This window comes from Leptonychotes weddellii, chromosome 9, assembly GCF_054177405.1.
Source record: "Leptonychotes weddellii isolate Sample4059 chromosome 9, ASM5417740v2, whole genome shotgun sequence".
Lineage (NCBI taxonomy): Eukaryota > Metazoa > Chordata > Mammalia > Carnivora > Phocidae > Leptonychotes > Leptonychotes weddellii.
In genome coordinates, this window is record NC_138377.1 from 76121692 (window position 1) to 76131997 (window position 10306).

Sequence of the window (10306 nt, forward strand, 5' to 3'; positions counted from 1 at the left end):
ATGGGGTGACTGGGGGATAGACACTGGGGAGGGTATGTGCTCTGGTAAGCGCTGTGAATTGTGCAAGACTGTTGAATCTCAGATCTGTACCTCTGAAATAAATAATGCAATATATGTTAAGAAAAAAAAAAAAGAAGAAGAAGGTAGTGGGAGGGGAAGAATGAAGGGGGGGAAATCGGAGGGGTAGACGAACCATGAGAGATGATGAAACAAACTGGGAAACAAACTGAGGGTTCTAGAGGGTAGGGGGGTGGGAGGATGGGTTAACCTGGTGATGGGTATTGAGAAGGGCACATTCTGCATGGAGCACTGGATGTTATGCACAAACAATGAATCATGGAACACTACATCTAAAACTAATGATGTAATGTATGGGGATTAACATAAGAATAAAAAAAATTAAAAAAAAAAAAAGGTACTTGTATCAATTTCCTATGGCTGCTGTAATAAATTACCAAAAACTTGGTAGCTTAAAATAACAGAAACTTATTCTCTCACAATTCTGGAAGACAGAAGTCTGAAATCAAGGTGTCAGCAGGGCCATACTCCCTCTGGAAGCTCTAGGGGAGAAGGTTCCTTGCTTCCTCTAGCTTCTGGCAGTTGCCTAGCATTCATTGGCTTCCAGTTGCATCACTCCAATTCTCCAATTTCTATGTCCATCTTCACATCTTCTCCTCTTCAAGGTCTAGGTCTTCTCTTCTGCCTTTTATAAGGGCCTTTGTCACTGCATTTAGGGCTTACCTGGATAATCCAGGGTGATTGCATCTCAAGATCCTTAACTTAATTGCATCTGCAAATACCCTTTTACCAAATAAAGTCATGTTCACAGGTCCCAGGGGGTTAGGACATGGATATTTCTTTTGCGGGGCCACCACTCAACCTACTACAATAAATAGTTATTGAATAAATGGATTATCTCTCAAAGTCAATCTTCATCTTTAGTTTTCCACCCTCTCCTCGTTCACGTTTGTCTATCCCGGTTCACATTTACACTCCTAACCTGGCATCCACTTTGCTTAGGCTTGACCTCATTGCTTCAGGGGACAGGTTTTGTCTCCTGTAAAGCAAAAAACACAGAAGAGTGAAGAGAGTTATACTGATGCAGGAGCGTGGTAAGGAAAAAAGAATTCAGATCATAAAATGAAGAAAACTAAGGAGAACACATTGTAGTAAGAAGGTGAAAAAGAGTGGGAAAGTCCCAACAACGGATAAAGAATCAGGCAATATTCTAGAGCTGGCGAATTCTCTCTCTTTTTTTAAAAAGATTTTATTTATTTGATGGAGAGAGAGAGAGAGCACAAGCAGAGGAAGCTGCAGACAGAGAGAAAGGGAGAAGTGGGCTCCCCGCTTAGCAGGAGCCCGATGTGGGACTCAATTCCAGGACCCTGGGATCATGACCTGAGCCTAAGGCAGACGCCCAACCAACTGAGCCACCCAGGCACCCCTAGAGCTGGAGAATTCTAAACCTGGGGCAAATCTTCTGTGGAAAGGAAGGGAAAAACGGGGTCAAGGCTAAGGAGTAGAAAAAGGGAATGAGGAACTAAACTTGAGTTTGAAAATGGGGCAGCAGACCTCTGGATAATCTGCCGCTTGAATATGTCGGCTTTATGCTGAACCTCCAGATGTGTCATCTCCTCATTCAGCTCATTCCTGATATTCTGGAAATTAGTAACTGCCCCGAAGGGCCATTAGGAGGTGGGATATGGTGGTAAATAGACCTGGAGAGAGGGCTTGGGTGGGGCGAAACCAAGTGAAATATCCATTCCAGGCCCCAAGACTTCTTGCTACCTCAGGTTCTCTCTATACATAATCTACCAATCCTAACTTTCACCCTAATTTCTTCCCCGCTACCCCTCACAACCAAGTTTTCCCTCTTCTGTGCTTACCCATCATAGCTACTATAATGTTTCGAAAGATAATGGAACCAAGTAACAACCAAAGGATGACATAGATGCTGCTGAAGGCACGGCTGACTTCAGGCACCTTCCAGATATCCTGAAGCAGTGCGTACCAATGGTCCATGGTGAAGAGGATGAACACTGTCACTAGGGAATTCAGCAGGTCCCTAGAGAAAAAGGACGTGTGGGTACAGACAGAACAGAAATCTAAATCTCTCAGAAACGTATTGTTTTACTCTTAAAACAACATAAGAACATTTCTTTGTAGTTTGCTCTGACTTTGGCTTCTTTCTATCAATTTTTTAGCTAAGCTTTCTTCAGTTTGCAGTTGTTTTATTAGGTTTTCCTTTATCATGAATAATCCATGAATATCTCTCACTATTCCATTAGCGCCTGGAACATAGTAAGTGCTCAATAAATAGGTACTGGCTGAATTTTTAAAAATTGAATGAATCACCAACTGCATATCTTTTTTTGTAAGTTCATTCTTCACTGTTCTATGGACTTCACCGAACAGGGGGTTACACATGCACACAAATATTTAGGACTCTCCTAACTCAATACTCTTATAAAGCTACCTGTTAGTCTGTTAGTCTGAGACCTAAGAGGTGCTGACAAGATTGGATTCCAATCTTCTGTTCGGTGTGTAACCCCCACACCTAGACTTTGGGGTAGAACCAGTGACCTGTTTGAGAGTCATAGTAGCATGTGTTGATCACTTACACTGTGTCAAAATCTGTGCTAAGTGCAAAAATGCATTACTTTAATTCCTACACTCTTATGAGGTAGTGCAACTATTATTTCCATTTTTCAAAAGAGGTAATTGAGGCATAGAAACCAGAGCTTAATCACTGGAGTATACTGCTATCTAAAGATGGTTGAGGAGGGGATGTTTAAATTTCAAAACCCAGAGCAAACCTGGAACTAGCCACCCTATCCTCAAAATCAGAGCTAATACTACTCACTATTCCTTTGCTTTCTCTTATTTTTTCCCTATTGTGTTCTATTCCAGTTTCTCACAATAGACTATACTTTCTGTATTACTTACTTTGGACTAGCTTCCCAGTTTCTTGCCCAAACCCTCTCCCCCCACCCACGATTCCCCCAGTCCTGCCTACGAGAAGAACATGTGGTACTTCAGGTCCTGGCGAGTTGAACGGGTGAAATCCTCAAAGAAGTAGACACCAGTCACAGCAAAAATGTAGAAGAAGATGAGCAGCAACATCAAGAGGAAGGTCATGCTCTAGAGACCATGACCTCGAGTCAGAGCTGGGCCAGACTAGGCTGATTCCACCTACAGCAGAGTCAAGCCCACCCTGGCAATCACCCACCAAACCCTCACTTCCACTCCCGAATCCAGTTATCTCTAGATCACAGCAGCTTTCCCCAGCCCTTTCTCATCCAATGACATTTCAAAGGGTCCCTTGTTGACCTCTTTGACCCACCCAGACTTGTTTTATGTTAAATTCCAATGTTTATCCACCCTGCCCAGTTAGTTTAGCTGCAACAGTCAAATCACCTTGAGAGCCCTCACCAGGGCCAAAATAATGACTCGAATTTGACGGAATCGTGCAAAGAGTTTGAGAGATCTTAGCACCCGGCAAATCCTCAGCAACTGGAGCCACACAGACTGGCCTGTTACCCCTACCAGCACCACAACCTCAGGAAGCAGGGACTGTGGGAAACACATAGATTATGAGTAAAATGTACCCAAAGTACCCTTGCACAATTACCCCTTTCTTTATCTCATCTTCTTCATAGTTCATTGGGCATTATCTCTTGAACAGCATTCTCTGAGGACTGTTTCCAATTGAGCCTTCCTCTACTAAATTACTTAAACTCTGCACTTCAGTTTGCTCCAACATAAAAAGGGGATAAACACAGTACTTATCTCACTGGGTTGTTGTGGAGCTCAAATGAGAAAATACTCGTAAAACACTTAGAACAGTGCCTGGCACTTAGTAAGTGCTTAGTAACTGGTAGATGTTCTTGTTGGGGCTAATGTTGTGGTTAGATTCTGTCTTGCTCCTAATACCAACAACTCCTGAAATGACTGACTTCAGTTTTAGAAAAAAAAAAATCAAAATAATGATGTTCTTCTTGTGATCTAATTAACTTTTCCTGTCATTTTGATTCACCTAGGCTCATTCCTCAACCCACTAAACTAATCCTCAGGATATCTATCCTTACCGATACGGTGACAACAAAGTCAAAGACATTCCAGGCATTCTTCCAGAAGAGGAAAAAGCTGGATATCCACATAAGAAGGATCTCCAAGATGAAAATAAGCAAGATGAACCAAGCTGCCACCTCCAGAGTCAGCTTGAGTGACCACAATTTGGTGTTTGAGGATTCAAGCAATTCTGTGAGAGTAGAGCGAAGGATGAATAAAGGTTAAGGAATTGGGAAGTTGAATGATATAGAATTATCAGAAACTATTATAAACCACAGTTGTGCCCACTGCTATTCCATTTTTCTTTGTTTCTTTTCTTAACATTGATATTTTTTTCAACCTGTGAAATACAGGGGAGGACAGAATTGACCATCTTCTTTTTTTTTTGTAGCAGACAGCATTGGTGGTAGTAAAGAGAGCAATCCCTTGGTGACTGTGTGACCCCAGAGTGGGAAGGCAGTGACTTGCAGCTGTTAGACACATTGATACCAGCAGGAGATGAGTTGTAGCTATTTTTCATGGTCAATTCTTTTTTTTTTTTAATTTTTATTTATTTGACAGAGAGACATGAGCCTGGGTGGCTCAGTCCTCAAGTGTCTGCCTTCAGCTCAGGTCATGATCCCAGGGTCCTGGGATCGAGCCCCGCATCAGGCTCCCTGCTCCGCGGGAAGCCTGCTTCTTCCTCTCCCTCTCCCCCTGCTTGTGTTCCTTCTCTTGCTGTCTCTCTGTCAAATAAATAAAAATTAAAAAAAAAAGAAAGAATTGACCATGAAAAATAGCTACAACTCATCTCCTGCTGGTATCAATGTGTCTAACAGCTGCAAGTCACTGCCTTCCCACTCTGGGGTCACACAGTCACCAAGGGATTGCTCTCTTTACTACCACCAATGCTGTCTGCTACAAAAAAAAAAAGAAGCAGCAGCAGCAGCAATGGGCCTTAAGAATAGAATGAAAATGTAGGGCCATGATATGTAAAGTGCTTGATAAGGGAAGTAGGAACAAGAAGCCAGATTCATGAAACATACTGAGTTATAATAAGAAATTATTTGGTTCTTGGGATGCCTGCATGGCTCAGTGAGTTAAGCATCTGCCTTAGGCTCAGGTCATGATCTCAGGGTCCTGGGATGGAGTCCCACATCGGGCTCCCTGCTCAGTGGGGAGCCTGTGTCTCCCTCTCCTGCCTGCCACTCTCCCTGCTTGTGCTCTCTTTCTCTCTCTCTGGCAAATAATTAAATAAAATCTTTTTAAAAAAATTATTTGGTTCTTTATTTGTTAGTTTTAAAAAATTTCCCATTCTTCTCTAAAACTGATTTTGTCCTGCAAAGCAAATTAAATCCTATACATTCTCCCTAAAATCCTATTATCTGCTAATTGCTATTCCTCAACTTATTGCCTTCATCTTTCAACCCTCTTCATTTCTTTTATGCATTTAATGGATGTATACCACGCTGTAGGAAAAAAAAAAACTGAAATCAAAATAGGCTTAAAAGCTAAATAATAATTTAATAGTTTCCCTTTGAAACAGAACAATCTGAGAGCCTCCAAATGCACTATGACTGACATCCTTGGCAGTTAATGGAGATTAGAAGAACATATTCAATCACTCTGAACAACACAAACTGCTGTCAATTTTGACACTTAAACAGTTTGAAATTGTAACTGTTTTTTGGCTGGTTATATCCATAATATTAAATTTAAAAATATATACTACAAAAAATAAAAACATATAATACATAAAATATATTTGATCCCCACACCAAACACATATAATGTCATTTAAAAATTCATTTGTGCACAAATCATATATTTTTTTAAACAAATGATGAGAGAGAAAAAAAAGATTTGGCTCATTATATCCACAATGAAGTAAGGAACACCAATGCTATATAAAGTTTTTGATCAGATGAATGCAATTTATAGAATCTGATGAAGTTCATCTTGAGATAAACTTGCAGAATTATTCATATATAGCACATCAAGATATCTCTAGAACCTCAAAATCAATGTAAAAAATTATAATGACGTTATACATGATTTTTTTTGTTGTTGGAAATAAGGACTATTCACACTTGCAATGTGTTATTTTCAGAAAATGGATTGCAAATGAGTCAAATCTTTCTTTTCTCCCTCTCATCATTTGGAAACAAAATGTGAAAATTATAAAAATAAGCCAAATTGATGTTTAAAATGAAAAGTAGAATTACCGATATCATTGTGAAAGTAGATTTTTTTCTTTTTTATACCCTAACACGTAAATTTCCACCTACACCTTAATATATAATATGTACTTAACATATACTACATAATGTTGTAAACCTGAAATTAATGTTATATGTCAATTATATCTCAATTTTTAAAAAAGAACAAAAACTTAAATTAAAAAACATATAATACATAAAATAAATATATTTGATCCCTGAGCCAAACAATATATTAACGGCCTTTAAAAATTCATTTATGAGCAAATCATATATTTACTTTAAAAACAGCATGAATCACTTACAAAATGGCAAAAGTAAAAATGTGCTAAAAATTATATTATACACATTAAAATAAAATATTTAATAATATGCTAGTCTAAAATATTACTTCTACTTCAACTTGCTTCTTTATACCATATAAAACTAATGGAATGATTAAACTCCTAAGGAGGTTTTCAAGTTTATAGCTGTATTACTGGGAAACAAAATCACAAGACCAAAAAGATCGGGGATGGGGCGCCTGGGTGGCTCAGTTGGTTAAACGTCTGACTCTTGATTTTGGCTCAGGTTATGATCTCAGGGTCATGAGAAGGAGCCCCGTGTCAGGCCCTGGGCTGGGCTTGGAGCCTGCTTAAGATTCTCTCTCCTCTCTCCCTCTGCCGGCTGGCAACCCCCCCACCCCCACCGCCCCGCCACCGGGTATGTGTACACTCTTTAAAAGAAAAAAAAAAAAATTAGGGAGCTTTGATCTAGAGAACTGTTTGTTAATTACTATTTTTTTCCCTATCTGTAACAACATTCTCTATGATCTGGAAAATTGTTTTTTTAAAAGCCTAAACAGTCTTAATATTTATCACATGAGTTAGTCTGTTCAAAGAAATCTGTTAGTCACAAATTCTTTGCCTTTGCAAAATCCCTCCTGCCTTTCTACCATGAGAGTGTACTTAATAAGATACAATTTTGCTGAACTTGCCAGATAATTTCCATTCAAGCAATCCACCTATTCTGTGGCACAGTGATCATGTTTCATATTCAACTGTTTTACCAACTAGAATGGTTAGTGCTATTCTATTTTGATTTGTCCATTAGATCCAGGAAATCCTGTATATTTATTGCTGTTTACTTTATTCCAAGGCTTAAGACTATACCCTTAACACCACAAGGCAAATACATGCCAGTTATCATACAAGAAATAGGAAATGTGGGTGACTTAGCTCAAAATCCTCACCACAATGGGGAGAAAATAAAATACTTCAAGGCATAGGGGTACCTGGGTACCTCAGCTGGTTAAGCATCTGACTCTCGATCAGGTCATGATCTCAGGGTTGTGAGATCAAGCCCTGCACTGAGCTGCAAGTTGGGCTCCACGCTGGGTGTGAGCCTACTTAAGATTTTCTCTCTCTTCCTCTCCCTCTGCCTCTCCCGTCTATACATGTGTGCACACTCTCTCTCTCTCTAAAAAAAAAATACCTCAAAGTATATAGTATACTGTAGTGGGTTAGTGATATCAAGAATTGTTGTATATTTAAATATCTTTGACCTGATTGCATTAAAAGACTATTATAAAGTAGGAAAATTCCCCGAAACAATGAGGATGAAACAAGGAAGTCCTTTTCATCATTTCAGAGCAGTTTGTTTGAGATGATAATCAAATGAGCTCATTGATTTTCCAGATTTTTTTGCTTTTAATACATTTCATATAATTTAGGACTGATTTTAGAATCATTTACTCTTTAAGTCATTTTTTGGCTCATCTAATATTTTAGTTGTATCTAGCTTTATATACTTTGTGAGCTTTCTTATTTGTACTCAATATTTAACATACTTGTAAAAAATGTAAGTGTTGCATCACTCACCAATAGGCACCAATATCTCTAATACAAAAGGCTAATTTAAACAACTATTAAACTAAACTGACACAAGAAATATAACTGGTCTTTACATCTTTGGTTTCCCATGAGTCTATTACACTATAAGTGTCTAGACTACTTTATATCTACCACTCTCTTGAGAGCCCTCCATATATTTCCATGTCTTAGCAGTTGCACAAATCTTACTATGGGGGACTTAATATAATTGTCCCTATCACAATTCAAGTAACAGTCAAAAATAAAAAAATGATCAATTTACAGGAAAAATGACCCATAGCCACTTCCTCTTCCATTCAATGTCAGTTCTCACCTATTTCAACCATCAGTACAATTGTATTCAAAAAGATGAGAAAGATGATGAAGTTTGTGAAGAGAGGACCTGTTTTCTCTTAAGGAAACATACGGAGTGGAATTCTTTCTAATACAGGTGAAATAATAAAGGCAAGAATAGAACCAGTGAGGATCAGAAGAAAATGGAGTTTGGAAATGGGAAAATAAGTCTTCAGGCAGATGATGAGGCAAGAGAGACAGTAAAGGCATGGGATAAAAATGAGGGGCACGAAAGGATACACTCAAGGACCCATCCAGCCCACAAGGAAAGAGGTGGCCTCTGACTGCAGCGCACTCGAAGCCTGCTCATCAGCCTCCGCCCATGTGTAATTCGTTCTACATGTCGAGGCTTTATGGAGAAGCGCACAAGCTGGTGTTGATCTCCCAACATAACCTTCTTCTGACCGGAAGGATCTACACCAAAAATTAAAAGGGGACAGTGGATAAATATAAAGAGAAATCTCTGGGGGATAGGCAGAACAGGCAGGACCAGGGCAGGGATACTGGTTACATAATGGGTCCCCTAGTGCAGAGGCTTGCCTTGTTCTTTCTCACAGCAGTTAACATTAGTTTGGAATAAGAGCTAATATATCACTTATGACCAACACTGTCCATGCCTAAGAATAAAGGCCGCAGGTTCAATCCTCAAAGTTTTCAGTGTCTTTCGTAGAAACTTCCAAGTCAGCCAGGGCTAGTAGTTATCCTAAGCCTAAAAGTGAGGGGCATGGGTTCCATCTCCTGGGTTCAAACAGCTTTATTTTGATTTATCAAGTTTGATATCATTTACAAACTAGCAACCAAGGCAATCTTCCCTGAATTTTTCACCCTTAAAATAGTCTCTCTGCTTTCTACTCTTTGGCGGGTGTGGTGAGGAGTCTTAAATTTATGCTAGTTAAGAAACAGGCTGCTGACCAACTATCTCTCGGATAGTGTGTCGTGGCACAGCTTGGCTCAAGCCTTGCAGATGCTCGATGAGAGAGAAAGTATCAATGAGACGTGAACGAATGGCATCAGCTCGGGGCAGTTGCACGTGTCCTCTTGGGTGATTGGTGGCCATGTCTGTTAAAATAATGGAAAAACCAAGTTATCATTTCATTCTTGGAGAGGCACCAAAGATTAGAGGTTTATTTCCCCTTCTCCCACCCTCTTTGCCCTTAAAGAAGTCAAACACATTGTACCAAGACTCAAAGTTTTTTGAAACAAAAGGAGCTAAGAGTCGTAAGAGACACTGCGCAGTAGACTAAGTGGCCAGGCACCTTCACTTGTGTGACAGCGTTTCTAATTCAAAGTAGCAGGCACAGGGCAGGAGTCCCGCGGCTGGACAAAGAGGAAATCGGAGCAGCACCTGGACCTGAGATAACTGGGCAGTGCAATGAGGAGGGGCAGTGGGAGGACTTAGGGCTGCCTCCGAAAGACAAACCAGGAGGAATTGGACTAATTGCAGCAGCCTGACATTTGGAAAACGTGTCCCGTCCCAACTCTGTCCCTCGGGTGCAGGCTCCACCTCTCAATTCCCGCTTCTGGGCCTCACCTCAGCCGAGGCTCTCTTCCGCCCACTCAGCCCTGACTTCACGTCTCCGCCTCCGGCTCTGGCGCCCCCAGAACTCAGATCTCCCTACGAAAGATGAGCTCAGGGTCGGCTCCCAGCTCCGCGGCCCCCCATTTCTAGCTCGGCCCCGCCCCACTCCACCACACTTGTTCCCTGGCTTCCGGCTCGCCGGCGGGCCCAGCCCCAGCCCCCGGTCCAGGACCCCTCCCAGCCGGGCTCTCCCCGGCGCCCGCCGCCTCGGCCCCGCCCTGCTCTCCGGCCACTCGGCGGTTACCAGCTGGTCC

The 10306-nt window shown here is 40.9% G+C and overlaps 2 protein-coding genes across 2 annotated transcripts in view; one reads left to right on the plus strand and one right to left on the minus strand.

Moving 5' to 3' along the window:
- CATSPER2 (cation channel sperm associated 2) overlaps positions 1-10240 on the minus strand; it is a 14674-nt gene extending 4434 nt beyond the window's left edge. The window contains exons 1-10 of the mRNA XM_081829549.1: positions 10005-10240; positions 9386-9532; positions 8714-8887; positions 8454-8522; positions 4089-4261; positions 3418-3573; positions 3017-3141; positions 1887-2065; positions 1573-1672; positions 1001-1057 (exon numbers count right to left, since the gene is read on the minus strand). Coding sequence (XP_081685675.1) covers positions 1001-1057; positions 1573-1672; positions 1887-2065; positions 3017-3141; positions 3418-3573; positions 4089-4261; positions 8454-8522; positions 8714-8887; positions 9386-9530 — 1178 coding nt within the window. The 5' untranslated portion in view covers positions 9531-9532; positions 10005-10240. The remainder of the gene's footprint in view (positions 1-1000; positions 1058-1572; positions 1673-1886; positions 2066-3016; positions 3142-3417; positions 3574-4088; positions 4262-8453; positions 8523-8713; positions 8888-9385; positions 9533-10004) is intronic.
- Positions 1-10306, plus strand: part of SERF2 (small EDRK-rich factor 2) — a 152098-nt gene that overhangs the window by 90590 nt on the left and 51202 nt on the right. The gene's annotated exons all lie outside the window — the stretch shown is intronic.